The sequence below is a fragment of the Salminus brasiliensis genome, chromosome 23 (genome assembly GCF_030463535.1).
Source record: "Salminus brasiliensis chromosome 23, fSalBra1.hap2, whole genome shotgun sequence".
NCBI lineage: Eukaryota > Metazoa > Chordata > Actinopteri > Characiformes > Bryconidae > Salminus > Salminus brasiliensis.
In genome coordinates this window covers 11880533-11898557 of record NC_132900.1, presented here as the reverse complement: position 1 = coordinate 11898557, position 18025 = coordinate 11880533, and the positions used below count along the sequence as shown (strand labels likewise).

Genomic DNA, 18025 nt, shown 5'->3' with positions numbered 1-18025 from the left:
ATGGTCATTGGAAAGGTAGCAGTGGTAGGAGGGTATGCAGCTGGTCTGGCATGGTGGTTGGTTCTAGCAATACAGTCTAGCATTTTTAGCCAGTCTAGCTAGTGAGGAACCCTTAACTTAAAAAGTTAGAAGTTAATGCTAGTGGCTGGACAGAGGGAAGAAAACTGAATTTTCTTTAGTCAACACTTCATCACTTATACAAGTTATGAACTTACATTGCTTATGCTTACATTAGCAACGTAACTACAGATTGACTAAGCAAGCTCAAAGAAGAAAACTTTAGAACCAAACCTAACCTGACTTAACAGCTATATGTTACTGTACAATTAATGTTTATTTTATTATTAATATATATATATATATATATATATATATATATATATATATATATATTTTTTTTTTTTTTTACCTAGCTATTACTTTAAAATTTGTAGATATTTTGAGAATGTCCTCCAGTCTTACAAAGATTAATGGTATCTAACCCTGTTCCTGCGGATGTCCCATCTTGCAAATTAGTTTCAGCCATTTTGACCAAATTCATCCAATCAAGCTTTGAGAACATCTAAATATTAAGATTAGTCTTAATCTTAATATTTTAATTTTAAAAAAGATTGATGAAATCAGTAGATATTGTGTAGAAGTTCTCCCATCTTACAGGTTAGTCTCAGACTTTTTAACTGTATGCCCAATTGGGAACCAGAAGGTTTTCCAAGGGTTCCATATTGGCTTCACATGTGGATGCCCACCAGGGTCAGTGATGGGACCCGGAGGGGTTAAACATTTGTCTGACCTTTTGGTTTGTACACTGCACGTAGAGCCTAGATGGGACCCATGTGAGATCAGGGTGGTCTGGAACATTGAGGCCCATTTGGGACTTTGTACAACACTTTGTACAACACATGTACAAACCCACTCCCAGCCCCATCAAGCCCACATTGCATCAATGTGAGCCCTACATGAGCCTGTTGGCTGGGGACAGGATCATCTAAATGATATATACATCATGTATATCTAAATGAATATTTGAATGACACGTGGACCTCCAGGAACAGCATGCAGCAGTTGTTTCTTCAATGCACAAAACAGAAAAAGATGACCTCATTCTACAGGCCTACACTTGTAGTAGACATAAACAAGTTTGTGTATACATAGCTTTGGAAGTGGGAATGATGACACATGCTTTAGGTATGTTCCAACACCAAGTACCATATGGATTGAGATGCTCCAGCTAATCTGCCTCTTCTGTGCTTTAATAGGACAACAGCAGAGAGCCTGACCAATCACAATGAAGCAGAGCTGCAGCGTCGCTGTGAGGAGAGACAGCAAGAGATTGATCACATGCAGCAGGTCCTGCAGACCAAGATACAGCTACTGCAAGAGGTACAGGGGAACAGGAAAACACTGTGAAAATGAGATCTTCGCCAGCCTATGGATTTAATCTTGAACCATACCAAAATGCTGCTGATAATAAGAGTGATTGCTTGTTTGGCAGGAGGCGCAGTTAGCGCGCAGTGAGGCAGAGAGAATGGCCACTCTGGCCCAGCATCCCTCTGTCACCATGGAGAACATCACAGAGGAGATGTCTGCTACCAAGAGCTCAATGCCTTCCAACCTGCAGCCTGATGACAGCGAAGATGACAGAGAGAGGTGACAGAGAGTGGGGCACCAACACACTGCAATAGTCCTCCCTCAAAAATAACATGACCTTTAGCTCAAAGTTCATCCCTCTCAGCAAAACACAGCCTTCCTGCAGCCAGTAAAAACAGCCACAGTGCCCACAACACACTCATTTCCTCTGATATCACAGATCAAATACACCCAACCATACTGTTCACCCTCCTTACACACAGTACACACACAGCTGTGTATGTTTGTTCAGCTGGTACCGCTTCCTTGACCCTTTGACCTCTAGTACTATCCACATGGCCCTATCCACTGTAGCCAAAGGACCCTTACTGACGCATATTGACCCTTTACAACAATATTACTGTAGGTCTCTGGTGACTTGTACTAGTTTGTATTTTCACATATTTCAGCTAACATGTGCACACACACAATCAAAAAAATGACAGCAATGAGTTCAGAACTCATTTTTAATTAGACAGAAATCAAACAAATCTCTGCTTTAATCCAATAGAACAACCAAAAGGCAGAATTCAGTATTGTGATCATATTGTTGAATAAGTATCATGTTGGTCAAGCTGGTAATTAAGGATAGAGCAATTTCATAACTGTCTATTTAGCTGGATAATTCCAATGCTGTGTTTGGCAATGTAATTACATCACTTTGGTGCTGCATATTTAATGTCATTTAAACCATTCTGTCAACTTAGCCTGTGATGTATCTATGATGCACATAGTTTATATGATATAATCGTATTATAATACTATTATTGCCTATTATGGTACAAAGTTAATTGAGTAGAAAATGAAATGATCTCCAAAAGTTAAAGATGACTGATGTTAAAATGTAAGCAAGACTTATGCATTGTTTTTGTTTGAAGTACACTTTTAAGGAGGAAAAGGAAAAAGAGCACCTTGCAAAGGTTGAGGCACCCTAAAATGTCTCAGATCCTTAGTAGCTTCTTAGGTCGATGGTTTATTCGCAGTTATCATTACAAAAAGCCAAACTTCAAAGCCAAGTTTTTAAAATACTTAGCCCTTACACAAATTATCAACAGCCATGGGCCCCTCTAAGCAGCTGCACAGTGCTCTGAAAATTAAAATAATTGCTGCCCACAAAACACAAAAGAGGAAGGCTATAGGAAGACAGCAAAGTGTTTTCGGGCAGCTGTTTCCTCAGTATGTGATGTAATTAAGAGATGGCAGTTAACAGGAACAGTGGAGGTCAGGTTGAACCCTCAGACAGAACTGCTCGAAGCATTGCTGGAAAGGCAGATCAAAACTCCAGACTGACTGAAAGATCAGAAGTCTGGAGGTGTGGTGCGCTGTTCTAATGTGCAGTGGCACCTGCACAAATACGATCTTCAGGGAAGAGTCGTTCTTGCATCATCACCCCAAAATTCAGTGTCAGGATCTAAATCTAAATAAGGTGCATTTTTAAAATGATGTTGTGGGAATTTTTATAAAACCTTTTGGCTACAATGAGGAAAAATAATGTTTGGAGAGAAAAAAGAATGCAGAATATTATGGAAAGAACACTTCTCCAACTGTTAAAAATGAGGATGTTTTAATCATGCATTGGACTTGTGCTGCTGCCAGTGGCATGGGGACCTGTTCACTGGTAAAAGGTAGATTCACTTAAATACCTGCAAAATCTGAAAGCAAACATCACACTGTAAGAATGCAGGGTGAAATATGATGGCTTCTACAGCAGGATAATGATCCTAAACACACCTCAAAATCCAAAGCTCATGGTCCAGTGACCTAGACATCATTGAAATCTGTAAAAACACCAAAAGTCTCACAGCATGTGAAGTCGTTTTAAAGAAAGAAGGGATGTAATTCCCCTGAAAAATGACTGAACGACTCCTATCTGACTACAAAAAGCTGTGATACTTGCCAAACAGGGGTCTTTTGGTGATCAGATCATAATCGACTCACTTACCTATTCACAAAAACACATTTTGACCAGGGGTGCCCAAACTTTTGCATGCCACTGTATCTGATATCTACATATGTGCGTTGTTTTTGGGCAGGATTGAGGAGTTGACGGCAGCCGTGCGCTGCAAGGAGCGAGTGATCCGGGAGTTAACGGAGGAGAGGAGCTCTCTGAGAGATAGAGTGACCGAGATGGAAGAGCAACTCCAAGCCCTCTCCACCTCCCTACTGCAGAAAGAGAGAGATGCTGAGGTAAGTGAATGTGTGTGTGTGTTTGCATTTAGGCATAAGTGTAACCAAGGGGCTTCTTTGGGGGGAAAAATATATATTTGAAGTTTTCAGATTGATCACATATAAACTCTTTAGTTTCCAAATTTCTGGATTTTTAGATGTAATGCAAATCTTTCACTTCAAATGCTTTATGATTGTCACTGCCTTGTAAATCATATTTTCCAACTGTGTTGTGAGTGTGTGTGTGTATGTATGTGTGCTGACTCCTTAGTTAACCTGGGAGCAGACATCTTAGCTTTGTAGCCAGCAACCAAGTACCTGAAATCAGCAGTGTGGGAGCATTTCAGATGATCAGGCAGTAGAATCAGCAGTTTTCCTATCTGTAAAATCTGCTAAAAAGTGTCTGTGTAAGGTCTGCTTCAGCATCTCCATGCTCATCATCTAACCCTCTGAACACAAGTCAGCAGTGTGTTCATCTTTATATGGGAAGGTTCTTTAAAGCATGGGTCATGATGATGATTCGTCTGTAGCATTGCTTAAAGAACCTTTTGAAGCAACTTTTTTAAGAGTGTAGGTAAAACAGTGTCATTCATTAAAAATAGAATATATAATTTTTGTTTATTCATTTAGCTTTATTGAGACTTATTTTGAGCATGCCCCGAGATTCTGCTGACCTAAAAACACGTCCCCCCCACCTTTCTTACAGTCAAAACATCACAAGCTGAAGGCATGGTCTGACCTAGCACACATGTCTTAGTATGTTTCTACTGCTATAATTTTGTTAAACCAGTCCTGAAACTACAGAACTACAGAATTATGTTTTTGTATTATTTTTATTATTAAGTATCTAAGTAAGAAGAAGCACTGCAATAGTGAGCACTATAACATTCAGTCCGGTTAGAACTGTCCAAGCTTGAGACTTGAGAATGAGGTGTCGTGAGAGCGGAGATCATGTTCTTAGTTGTGTGATTTATACTGTAGGAGACGAGAAATGAGCGCTCATCTTTCTGCTGGCACATCAGCATCTGCTGAGTTACTTACTGACTATGTCACCCCCACCCCATGCTCTTTCTCACTCTCTCTGTCTCTTTCTCTTTAGAGAGAGAGAAAGATAGAGAGAGATGTATATCATGTGTATGTGTAACAAGAATGCTGTTCTTTCTCTAATCTCTGCAGTTTTATCAGGAGGAGCTGGGAAGAGAGAGGCTGCGTGTGCAACAGGAAATGCAGGTAGGGGTTAGTGTCTCTGTATGAATGAGCAAACACTGATTCACTGGTTCAGACCACACCTTCAGCATATGGCTGTGGTTGAAGAGATGTGTATATGCACCCACTTTTTTAATAATACCACTCACAATTGTGCATATACGGACCACAACCACGCATCAAAGTCTCAACACTCTTCTGACTCATTAACTGCAGAGTTCCAAACCTGCTGTTAGAGCTGCTAAGAGCGACCAACTCTATATTAATGCTTATGAATTTAGAATGGGATGTCATTAAAGCTCATGTAGGTGAAATGCGTAGGTGTCCCAATATTTTAGCCCATATTGTGTATGTTAAAAAATATTTGACAGAAATAATGACATTAAATTGAATCATTATATACAATTGTGATGTAATTTCCTAAAGAACAGTTAAATTGAAGGTCACTGTAAGGTCAGAGATTTACACCAATTAATTACCTTATACTTTAAAAACACTGTCTGAGGCTTTTCTTGGTCTTTCATGCCACAATTGTTGGTGTGAGAGTGTGTCTTTGTCTCTAGCACATCCTCGTACATTATGTTTGGCTCTGTAGGTCTATATTCATAATGGAAGCATGCCCTCTACTGGAGGAGAGAGGAGGTCACCTTGAGAGAGAGTGAGTGAGACAGAGATAGAGAGAGAGAGAGAGAGAAAGAGAGAGAGAGAGATTCTAATCATTGAGAGTAGGCTACATCTCATTTGAAAGCAAATACGTCTATTATTATCAGTGCTGCTGACCCAATCCAAACAAGTACATAACAAACAACAAACAACAATAATCTGAGGCTACCCCTCACACACCTATCATTAGTGTATGTACACACCCATTATTAGACAGTACTGCTACTGTAACAAATATAACAGCTTGTGTGCTCGTGGTCAACAGTCACGAGCCCCACCCACCCACTTACCCCCCTCCACTGTGTTTATGTAAACTGTGCAGCAGGTGCTGTTATGGTTTTAACTGGGCGGGCTGTCACACTGATAATAATAACACACTTAATCATGTTCACATGTAAAAATGTTCATGTTTTTTAAAAATTGTGTTATAAATGTTTTAGAAAAATCTCATTCGAATAGGACAGTTTTGGGGCAAATAATAATAATTCTCTGGGTATTCTGAAAGGTCCCTGATCAAGCTGTTCAAGCTGGTTAAGCTGATTGACCAGTTTGGCTCTTGACCAGCATAGAGTATGTTTTTGTTTGATGGTTTGGCTGGTCTACAAGGTTTGGCTGATTAGTCTGACCAAGCTAGACGACCAGCATGACCAGCATGGCCTTAATCAAATGCAGCATATACTGTGCTGGTCAGGAGCTGGTTAACCCGCTAGGTTACCAGCATAATGCATGTTTTGGCTTAGATGCCAAGGTTTTCAACCAACTTGATCATCACAGACCGTCAAGACCAGAGATAAGATTCCAAAAATAAGCTTGGTGTGTTGTTTTCTATGGTCTGCATTCCACTAGTAGTGTGAACAGTTCCCCCAGTCATGTGTATTGAGTGTTTTTTCTTTGAATGGTGATGAAGATTAGATTTCTGATAAGGCACTGAGTCATTTGCTAAAGAAATTAGCCCTAGTGTAGATGCAGTGGAGATGACTGTGATAAAAGATAAGACTCAAGATAAGCATAGATTCATCTGTCTAAAAATGCTAATCAGAGGGCTTGTTGCAGTCTAGATAGGACCCATGTGAGATTAGAGTGGGCTGTAATGATGAAGGCCATTTTGGAAGCCCAACTAGGTTCCAGTAACAACACATGTACAAACCCACTCAGAGTCCATGCCTACCTGGAACCCACCTAGCTCTTGTTGCACCCATGTGAGCCCTACATGAGCTTGGTTGGGAAGGGAGAAGCACTAATGGCTGTCGCATGAGGCATGAACAGGGATTGAACTCATGATCCAGTTTTGAGCCGCCATTGTCAACAATTCTACAACACAACTTCATGTATCCTAAATATTAAACATGGGCCCCATCCCTCACTACATGGGACCCATGGGACTACATGGGACCCATGTGCGATTAATACAGTCTTATCTTCTTCTGTTATCTGAGAACATTAGCAAAGATACGGACAGAGTCCAGGCTTCAATACAGCTGACACTACTGAGTTTAGTTACACAGCATACATTTGTCCATTTTTATGGATAACAACACAAGATACAAGCCTCATTAGCCTCACAACTCCAGTATAAATCATATCATATTTTGCACCTTGGCACAGTTTGGTGTATATTTGTGGTGTGTGAAGAAGTTTGGAGTTCAGGCAGGGAGATTTTTAGCTTATAGAGCTGCTGTAGTTCCAGGTGAATACTGTACAGTGAGTCTAGTGTTTTTCTGTAGAGTTCTTCTGAGAAGGCCTGATCACACCCAGCTTCCAGCTTCCAGCACACTTTAAATTGTAAATCAGCTTGGGGGAATATGCAAAGCCTTCATCTGCCAGGAATCAACCAGTTCCCATTCCTATAGCGGTTGCTTCACTCACTCACTCACTTCCATTTACTTACACACACTCCTTCACTTGCAATCACATTCACTTACACACTCGCATTTGCTGACACACACTCCCTTACCCACTCACAGTTACCTACACACACACACACACACACATTCCCTTACATACATTTAATGTAACTGAATTGTAATCCGTCTTCTTATCTGCTTTATCCAGATGAGGTTGTGGTAGGTCTGTAGGTCCAGAGCCAATCTAGAGTCATTGGGCACAAAGCAGGAATTCAAATTAATACATATTTACACATTTATACAACTTTCTGATTATGGAGATTATTACCTTGTACACTATGTTCTCATAGGTCTTGAAAGGTGCATTTACAGTTAAACTGACCGTGTCCAGGGGGTGTTCCTGCTTCACTCTGGGGTGTCGCTGGACCCACAGCGACCTTGACTAGGAAGATAAATGATTATAAATATTATACATGATTGCAAAATAAGAATATATGCTGTAAGCAAATGTGCTGTTCTAAGTGTGGATTTGGCCTATGGCTCAGTATTGCAAAGGAGCTTTTTTTGTTTGTTTGGGATCCACACACACACACACGTTGCTGCCTTCAGTAATACACATGACCTTTCATGAGCGGGTGACTCTCCCGTGGCCATCAGCATGAGGGAGATAAGATTCAGACTGTGTGTGTCTGTGTGTGTGTGTGTGTGTGTGCGCCAAGGCCCTGCTGATACAATGTTAATTACAGAACTCAGTGGAGAGAGCTTCTACAGCTGTGTGCCATCACAGCTTTTACATAACCTCGTTCAGATTGCATGAAACAGGAGCTCTCACTGAGTCCATATGTAGTCTGAGGAATTGCAGATGCAGATAGTTGAGCAGAGAAAGAGAAAGATAAGCCCTCTAGATGGAGGCACTAAAGTGTGTGTTTGTGTGTGTGTGTGTCATGTGTCTGCGCATTGACTACAGAACAACAACAGCAGAGTACGCAGCAGCGAGGTCAGATATCCAGCCCTGTCAAGCGGAAATTAGCTCAAGCCCTCAGGCCCTCAGAACCCACTGGAAACCATCTGACTACACACTGCCCAAAATGTGCTGGATCGCTGTGTATTTGTTCTGTACAGTGGAGATTATGATGTATTTCATTATTGTAATATGCTTCTACCCCAGTTTAGTCTTTGAACAACCCAACTTGCTAGCTAGAACCTCCCCGTTCATTCACTAAGCTGCCAGCGAAATGGGAAGCTCCGCAACATCTTTTTAAACTGCTGCCAACAAAACATCACAGGACATCTCAACACGCTTGGAGGAGATCACTAACTGCCAAATGTTGTTACATACGTTTACAGATTCCTCTGACTACCAACCCTACCCACCAACACAGATAACATGCCTATATGGGAGTATGTATGGTTAGCCCATGGGTTCCATGTTGACCCCACATATGGATCCACACCAGGGTCCCATCAGGGTTAGTGTTGGGCCCAGGAGAGGTTAAACAAGGGCCTGTGACTGACAGGGGCCCTTAAAATGTATTTATTGAGTATTTGGCAGAATTTGTAGAGTTGTTAGGTCAAGTGTAGTATATGTTCATGTAAATATATTTATGAAATCCCTGGCAGTTCCCCTGTGCCCACACTTACTTTAAGGTAACACTCCTTCTTTATTTGTGAAACAGGGACGCTTTGGCATCTAAGGCCAACACCATAGATATGGTGCTGTAATTTTTGCTTGTATAATTTCTATCATTATAATTAAATACAATTGCTTGTATAAATTACTCACATTATACAAATTGCACAGTAAGTGTTCTTATATGTAATACTGTCTTTAAAATGATAGCAAATTTTATTGCTATAGTTATTTTATGTTTTGTTCATCAGAAGTCAGAAGGACCAAATGCACTACAAAAATAGTACTAATTGCATTTGGGGGAAAAAATAAGTGCAATATTTTTAAAAACATTATGTCCAATAAACTCCTTATTACTGTGCAGTTTATGCAGAAAAGTTATTGTACTTTACAGCTTGCAGAGAAAACACACAGGCATCAAACAGTTAGCTGATAGCCCACAACACCTGCAAGATATAAGCGTATTATTGCAGTAAGCCACTTATGTGGCCTGTCAGATGGTGTGAGTAAAGTCTATCTTTAAATCCTGAGTGGTGCTTTGAGCTGACTGAGTCTTTGGCCGTTGTGCTGCAGTCTGCAGTCGTCGTCCCCGGGCAGAACGATGCTCCTCTAACGCAGCCACATTTCACCTGCTCGCTCAACTGAACACAGCCAGGCTTAGTGCGGGCAGTGTGGGGCAAACCACACAGAAAACCACGGGGGGGGGGGGGGGGGGGAGGTCGGTCTAACGAGGTGCTCATTTTGCCACTGGTTTCCAATCACTGTTTAAAGGCTTATTTTTCATCTTTAGTATCAGTGCAATCGTTACTTCACCAGGGTTGTCAACTCTCTAATATTACATGGTACAACCACAGCGCGCTGTTGTAACCGGCGCCCCCTTTCATTTCGAGAGTGGTACAGCCCCCTCGTCGGCAGCCTCGACGACCCGACCACGGGCAACATCACTGCTACCGCTCGGCTGTGGGGTGCTTTATTTGGCGTGAGAGCTAAAACTGGCGCTAAATCCTGGCGGCTGCTTTTAAACCGAGAAGGGGAGCTTCCTGCGATGTGGAGGAGCCAAACGAGGAGACAGCCGACCTGCGTGAGCGCGAACTGCCTCCTCTACACCTCCGTTCACCGTCAGCACCTGCCATGAACCTGCCAGGGCAGTCCGTCTACCGCATGTCGGAGGATGAAGCAGCCCTACGAGGTGAGGAGGCGGAAAAGACGGGTGTGTGTGGCGAGGAAACGAGGACTGGAGCTACCGGAACGACCTCATTGCCATTCAGCTCGCATCAGGGTTTTCATTAGGGAACCGAAACAGCCTCTTCACGCCTTTTCGTCACGAAGCCTCTCGCCAGCTGCCTTACGAGAAGGTGTTCTTCATTTCCTTTATTTTCTGGATCATTAAAGGCTGCTAATTCCTCATGGTGCCTGGCTCACATGCCTGGCTGACACAAGGAGCCCCCCCCCGTCCCGTCCCGTCCCCTCCCCTCCCCTCGCCTGCTGCTACCTTCAGCTCCCCCCCCTCCAAAGTCGTCCCTTGTGGAGATGTCACCGATCACGAAGAGGAAGCAATACACAGCTATATTTAGCACATGTACTCTATTAATGAGTACTGATTATTTTTTCTATCACGTGTAAAGATCTAGCTCTGAACCTGATCCATTTCATGAGAGACGATGAGAAGTTGATGGTGAATATAATTGCAAAATTATAAGCAAGATATTTTTTTATGCGGGAAGAAGTGGACGTAGGCTGGCACCTAGGCCTGGTCTGGATGTACCGTTCATCATTGAGCTTTGCAGCATCTAAATCCACCAATCCTAGAATCACTAGATAATCCTAGATATCTGACCTAGGCCTAAACCAATCTCAGCTGAGACACAAAGAATCTCTGATGGTGAAGATATTGTATTGAATTTTGGCTCTTAGACGAAGGTTTTAGCTGAGACTGAGTGATACTGGGCATGGACATGGGCCTGGTTTGAATTTGCCATTCATCATTCAGCTTTGGAGCCTCATTCAGCTTTAATTTCCAAGAGACAAGGAGGCTATGGTGATGAATATAAGCAGATAAGCAAAGTCTTGTTTTTCTTCAGAAGGAGGTTTTAACAGAGACTGAAAAAGACTGGACATGTTCAAGAACTGGGGCACAGGCCTGTCTTGAGTTTAAGAGTCATTCCCAGCTTAGGAACAAACCCCAAGATGAAGGACCTATGCCGGATCTGTGGACGCGAGCTGTGCGGCAACCAGCGCCGCTGGCTCTTCCACCCAGCCGCCAGACTGCAGGTGCTGCTGTCCCATGCCCTGGGGACCGAGCTGCGGCGGGACGGTCGCGGCGAGTTCGCCTGCGGAAAGTGTGCCTTCATGCTGGAGCGTATGTATCGTTTTGACACTGTCATCGCCCGTGTGGAGGCCCTGTCCGTTGAACGCCTGCAGAGGCTGCTGCTGGAGAAAGAGCGGCTGCGGCAGTGCATCGGCGGCATGTATCGGAAGCACAACAACGAGGTGGCCTCCGGGGGACCGGAAAAGAACTGTACAGTGGACATGTCAGGCCTTCACGATGCCAAATACTGCGCCCTCCTCCAGGAAGACCTGATGTATTCAGTGTATGAGTCGTGGGCGGAGGACGAGGAGCAGACCCTGGAGTGCAGTCACAGCCCCCAGTGCCAGGGCTTAGATGCCAGAAGAAGGTGCCGGGGCTGCAGCGCGCTGCGAGTGGCCGATTCCGACTATGAGGCCGTGTGCAAGGTTCCCAGAAAGTTGGCAAGGAGCATTTCTTGCGGCCCCTCAACTCGCTATTCGGCCAGCGTGGGGGGAAGCGTGTGCGAAGAAGAGCAAACCGCAACCACCACCCTCACCACGACGACCACAGCATCAGCAACCCTGGTGCCAGACAGCCAGCCCAGAGCTTCTTCGGACAGTGACAGGACATTAGAAGGGAAAGGGAGCTCTAGCAACTCAATAGAGTCTCTAACCATGACCTTGGACGTGGTGGCTCCAGCTAGAGAGGTGGAGAAAGACGGCAAAGATGAGCAAAATTCCGACACTCTCTCCGAGGAACGCTCGGGTCCCTTTCTGGGCTCCGCAGGCCCTGCTGGTAAACTGGCTCTGGCGCTGTGCTTGGTACAGAACTGCACTTACAAACCTGTTCGAATTGCTCGTGGCAGTAAACTTCCAGTTCTGGTTAGGCCTAGGTCTGCTGGAAATAAGCTAGGCAGCCCAGAGCAGGTTGTGAGGATCCCCTTTGATGGGGCAGACTGTGAACTAGAAGAACCAGAGCCCCCAAGGATCCAGCTAGACCTGGGCCTGGAGCTGGCCGAGTTGGAGGAGATGTGGGACGATGCATATGTGGAGTACATGCCCTTCAGATTTCAGAAGCTTCCGAAGAAGGTGAAGTGGACACTCAACTTGAGATGGTCCTGTTTTTCAGGGGGGTCGTCAGCTATAACAGACTTTGGAGCGAACTGGAGCGAACCCGACAGAAGCTTGACCAGATGGTCTGGAGTAATGAGTGTAATTTAAAGAGATCATGTGATAATTTAGGGTAGATTCAGTTTTAAGGCCACATATGGCCTCAATTTACTTATTATTATAATACAAGTCTTCTAGGAGCGATTCATAAAATCCAGATTCAGTTCTATAATATTCAAAACAGTGGCGTCTCAATTTGATAATTGTTTTGATAAAACTTTATGGTGTTCCAAAGCCAATATAATCAAAGTTATTTAGATCCCATTCATTCACTTTAAACACTAGCTGCTTGTTCTTTTGTGTAGGGAAGTTTGTGTGTGTGTGTGTGTGTGTGTGTGTGTGTGTGTGTGTGTGTGTGTTTGTGTATGTTGGGTGGTAAGTGTTTAGATCCATCTCCCTGTCATTAGAAGCAGCCTTTGCCTTCCCTGAGGGTAACTACGTCAATACTCCCATCAGTCAGGCTGCTACGTCTGTAGGGATCATTAACCATTAGCAGCAGATTAAAGCCTCTGCAGAGACCAAGGAGACACTGTACAGCGAATGAGCCTTTTTATGGGCTGTTGTCATTGAAGGACAGTGAATGGCCTACAACAGCATTTTTGCGAGCCCAATCTATTGTTTTACAGCAAAGAAATTGTGCAGGGCATTGGAGCCACAGTCTTCAGCTTTTGTAAAGGAATCAGGTTTGACAGTTTAATAGGTTTAGCTTTTACACTGTGGAATTTCATAAGGAGCGTAATGGAAATGATTATAGATATCATCGCTGTCCAATTAAAAACATGCATCCAAAATGGTGACTTTACAGAAAAAGGTCAAAAACATTCTTAACTTTGAATGGAAGTCAATGTAAAACAAGAGCTTATTCCAGGTAATCTAGAGTATTTCTATTGGCCCATTTATCCAGATTTATTTACACAGTTTACAGAAGCAGCTACAGGTTTCAAACCACAGAGATAAAGTAAATGGGCCGGAATGGATATACATGTTTTTCATTGGACAGCAGTGCTATACTCTGCTTTTATTTTCTACCTGTCATTTTTCTCTCTCGCGCTTTGTCTCATGCTTCCCCCATTCCTCTCTGTTGAGCTCCCGCTTGTCCTCCCATGTTAACCCAAAGCCAAGGATACAGCCACTTTCAGTTAAGTAGGTTAATGTAGGGAAAGTGGCACCACCACTGGCCTAGTTGTCTCACAGTCTCCTAGAGGCAAAACACACATACAGACATACTCATGCGCCTTAATGCACACACACACACTGAAGTGCTGCAGTGACAGTGAGGGAGGGTAGACAGTATAAGAATTTGTCATTGCTATTGTGAGAAGCACACATCACAGTGTGCTTTTCTGCGTATTTCAGTATCACCCGTCCTTCGAGAACAGTGAACATCTGCATGCTTGTTAAAAAGACTGAAATTATGAACAGACCAATTGTAGAGAGACTATAAACAAGAACAGCCAGTGTAGCTACAGAGTGTAACAAGTAACAAGTAGCTGATTGGATGTCAGCCCACTAAGCCATGCTCTTATATGGTTTGATATAGGTGTTTAATATAGATATTTTTTTGGAAAGGTTGCTTGCAGATGTCATATTATCATTAATTGGTTCGAGTGTCTGACTGGAGTCAGAAAATGCAGAATCGGAAGTCAGAGGAATGATTTTTATCCATTCTCATAAGAAATCCTACAACAGCACACCCTGCTTTTCTGTTTATTCATACTGTGTGGTCCAGAAAGTAAAAATCCTGGGGCAAATGGTTACTTTCTGAACCTAATTCTTTTCATATCTACCTCTGGGTGATATTATTAGTGTAGTATTTAACCCTTGTGTTGTCTTAAGGGTCAAAAATGACCCACCACCATGTTTAACAGCAGAGAAAAACACATAAATCAGTGGTGGGCAAGAGGGGCCGGAGGCCAGCACAGTTTGCTGATTTCCCTGCTTTAACAGAACTGCTAGACCTGGCCATTAACAGGTGAGTTGAATCAGGTTTGCTGGAGCAGGAAAAGCCCAAAACTGTACAAGAATCAGGCCTTCCAAGACCGGAATTGCCCACCCCTGCCCTAAAGGATCTTTTCTCAGCTTGAAATTGAATGTTTTTTACTAGACTGACCCCAGCATTAGAGGAAGTGAAACATCACAGCTGTATAGCACCAGGCTACATAGATTGTGTGTGTGTGTGTGTGTGTGTGTGTGTGTGTGTGTTTAAAGAACCTTTTAAAGACGTGCATGTAAGGTTCTTAACAGTTTAGAGGTTTGTCACACTCTCTTTCACCAAAATGGTTCTTAATGGATACAAAAAATGGTTCTTCTATGGCATCTCTTAAAGAACCCTTTGTAGCACTGTTCTTTAACAGTGTGCTAACTCTCACAGTACCCTACCCTGTATTCAGAGAATGAACCAAAGGATGTTGTTGTGGAGAAGAGTATAGCCTTACCTGTTATTACTGGGATTAAAGCAGGCCATTGTGCAGAAGGGCAGGGCTCTGTGTGAGAGTATATGTGTGTGTGTACGTCTCTTTGAGAGGGAAGCAGGTGTCTTAGCCATACTGGTATGTTTACTCTGCTTTGAAGTGTATGTGCATGTGTGTGTATTTGTAATGTAATGTTTATCTCTCTCTCTCTCTCTGATGCAGAGCCTGATAGAGGAGCAGCAGTCTCAGCTGAATCAATATGAATCTGCTGCAGGGCAGTGTGTGAGTGAACTGCAGAAGGCTCAGCTACAAGTGCAGTCTCTCCAAAACAAGATCCAGGACAGCGAAACCAGCAACGAAGTACCAGAATTACAGATAAACACAATACCTACATTACCCACAGTATTCATACACTGCCCACAAATACGTGGAGTGGAACTTACATTAACTGCACAGTTGAAACGTTACACTGACCGGACACACAAACTGGGTATCCAGGGGCAGTATCTGCTTTGCTTCTGCACTGTACGCTCAATAAAAGTAGTCTGAGACATGCTTGGTCCAGGAGAAGGGATGGGTCTACCAAATGATTAGGTATGCCTGGCTCTGCCTCCTCTTTACTGCACAGACTGCAAATCTGGATCTCTCTCAGCATCTGGAGAGAATTGCTTGTATGCTAGTAAGAAAGGCAAATTAAACCCCCCATATGACTGCCAAGAACCTGCAGAAAAAGTCAAGAGGGTGGTGCACTGTTTCACATTGCAGCATTGCTTGCCCAAAAAATAAAGAACTCTTCCATGAACCTTAACTGCTACCTTGTGTCACAGTACACAGCATTTGGCTGTCTACAGAAGCCAGATGAGTTCTGGAAGCAAGTGCTGTGGACTGATGAAGTGAAAGTAGAACTTCTTGGCCATAATCAGCAAATGTTTTGAAACTTCATGTATTTCATGTAAAGAATACATTACCAACTGTGAAACACGGTGGTGGATGCATCATGGGGTTGTGTTGCTGCCAGTAGCATTTGCCATATTGCACTGCTGGAGAGAAGAATGGATTCCACAAAATACCAGCACAACCTAGATGCACATATCAAACCATCTGTTAAAAGGCTGACTTCTACAGAAATATATTGATCCAAAATATACCACAAAAATACCATGGAGTACCTCAGACACACACTGAAGCTCACAATTTGTAAAGCTTGTATTTCAGTTCAGTGCACATGCACATTCAGTCACTAGCTACGAAGTACACTATAATATACAATTTTTGGGGAAAAAATACATAGAAGAAGGAGGCCCTGTTTAGTCACATGTGTGATAAATTGTGTTTTTCTAAACATCTATTTTGATTCAGAGCTGTTGTTGATTTGTGTGTTTGTGTGTGGGTGTTTCAGAAGCTGCAGGAGAGGCTGAGTGAAATGGAGACTGAGCTGTGTTCCATCAGACAAGCAGCACAGAATCAGGAGAGGAGCATTCAGAGCCTTACTGAAAGCCTTTCTACTAAAGAGACGGAGGTATACTCGCATGTGCACACACAGGCAGTGAAGAGTCATGACAGGGCAATGCAAAGCCTACACAGCACGCACAGAAACTCACACGTGTGTACACACATACAAGCACAAGCTTAAAAATGCTTTAAGCTCATTTCATTTCGAACTATATGTTGCACAAAATGTAGGTCAAACCAAGCTCGTTGGAGCAGATGTGATTGATGGCCTGAGGGTTGGAGTCAGCAGGCATGTATATGCAAAACACGGTCTAATAAATCTTACACAGTGTGCTCTGTGTTGCAGACGCAGGAGCTATATCAGGTCATAGAAGGACAGAACACCACAATGTGCAAACTCAGAGAAGTGGCCCATCGCACTCAGCTCCAACACACACAGGTGAGTGTGTTACACTCTCTCCTTCTCTATTTCTCTCACACACACGCTTAATGACTGAATCTGTATCATATACTTGTGTCTGCATGTGCTCTTCTCTCCCGGTAGTCTATAGACGGGGCTGAGGCAGACTCGGTAGCTCAGCTACAGGGGGAGATAGTGGGTCTGCAGAGTTCTCTGTTCTGCTCTCAGCTGCAGCTGGAGGCTAGCCAGCGTGCTCACAGGCAGATCCAGAGGACTGTGGAGGACCAGGAGCGTGCCCTCAGCCGCCTGCACAGTGACCTAGAGGCAGCACTGCAGCACAGAGAGACCACCGACAAACACAACCAGGTATTTTGGTCCATTTACAGAGGTGTGTTATACAAACAAGCAAGCAGTTGAGATTATTTAACAGCCGGTGTAATTTGAGGCAAGTGTGATGATTTGGATCTGTAGTTTCCACACACAGGTGCTTGTAAACTTATGTTCTCCTTAATCTGCAAAACCCTTGTAGCTACAGTGCAGAACTTAAGGAGCCAAACATGTCTTGTATGATAAAACATGGTTGAAGTACACATAGTAAACGTAAGTGTACTTTTAAAGTGCTTTAAATGATTATACCGTAGTAGAACCACTTTTGGTTCCATAAGGATCAAACAGAACCTAATAGAACCTAATTTCAGTCCATATTCACAAACCATATTCATGAAAGCAAATACATATTTATTCAGCTGCTAGCATTTTAGCTCTGCCTGCTAATACTGACATCATTCACACTATATGTCTAAATGTTTGAGGACACCCCTTCTAATGAATGCATTCAGCTATTTAAAGCCTGTGATACTCCTTAAAAGCATCAAACAGAGAAACACAGTAGGCTATGGGACGTCAATCTCATATTGCCACTGCTATCTTCACAGGGAATGGCTTAAAGCATTTTGTTTGTGTTTGTGTGTCTCTGTGTCTTTTACAGGATCTGCGTAGCATGGTGCAGCAGCTGCGATCCGAGCTGCAGATGAAGGAGGCACAGCTCAGGGAAAGCGAGAGTGACAGACACTCAGAGCTGGCGGCCCGCGACAATACCATTACTCAGCTCCAGCTTTCACTGAGAGAAAAGGAGAAACTGCTGAAGGTTAGAGACACACATACACAGACT

General features: G+C 43.3%; 1 protein-coding gene across 10 annotated transcripts in view; it reads left to right on the top strand.

Moving 5' to 3' along the window:
* LOC140545966 (myomegalin-like) overlaps positions 1-18025 on the top strand; it is an 86320-nt gene that overhangs the window by 31281 nt on the left and 37014 nt on the right. For 9 of the 10 annotated variants that reach the window (XM_072669056.1, XM_072669054.1, XM_072669051.1 and 6 more), the window contains exons 1-6: positions 10065-12510; positions 15225-15362; positions 16402-16521; positions 16801-16893; positions 16999-17220; positions 17843-18001. In XM_072669056.1, coding sequence (XP_072525157.1) covers positions 11323-12510; positions 15225-15362; positions 16402-16521; positions 16801-16893; positions 16999-17220; positions 17843-18001 — 1920 coding nt within the window. In that variant the 5' untranslated portion in view covers positions 10065-11322. Of the gene's footprint in view, positions 1-1256; positions 1381-1492; positions 1648-3659; positions 3814-4968; positions 5023-10064; positions 12511-15224; positions 15363-16401; positions 16522-16800; positions 16894-16998; positions 17221-17842; positions 18002-18025 lie in introns of those variants that run through there. The other variant, XM_072669058.1, reaches the window with a different exon arrangement.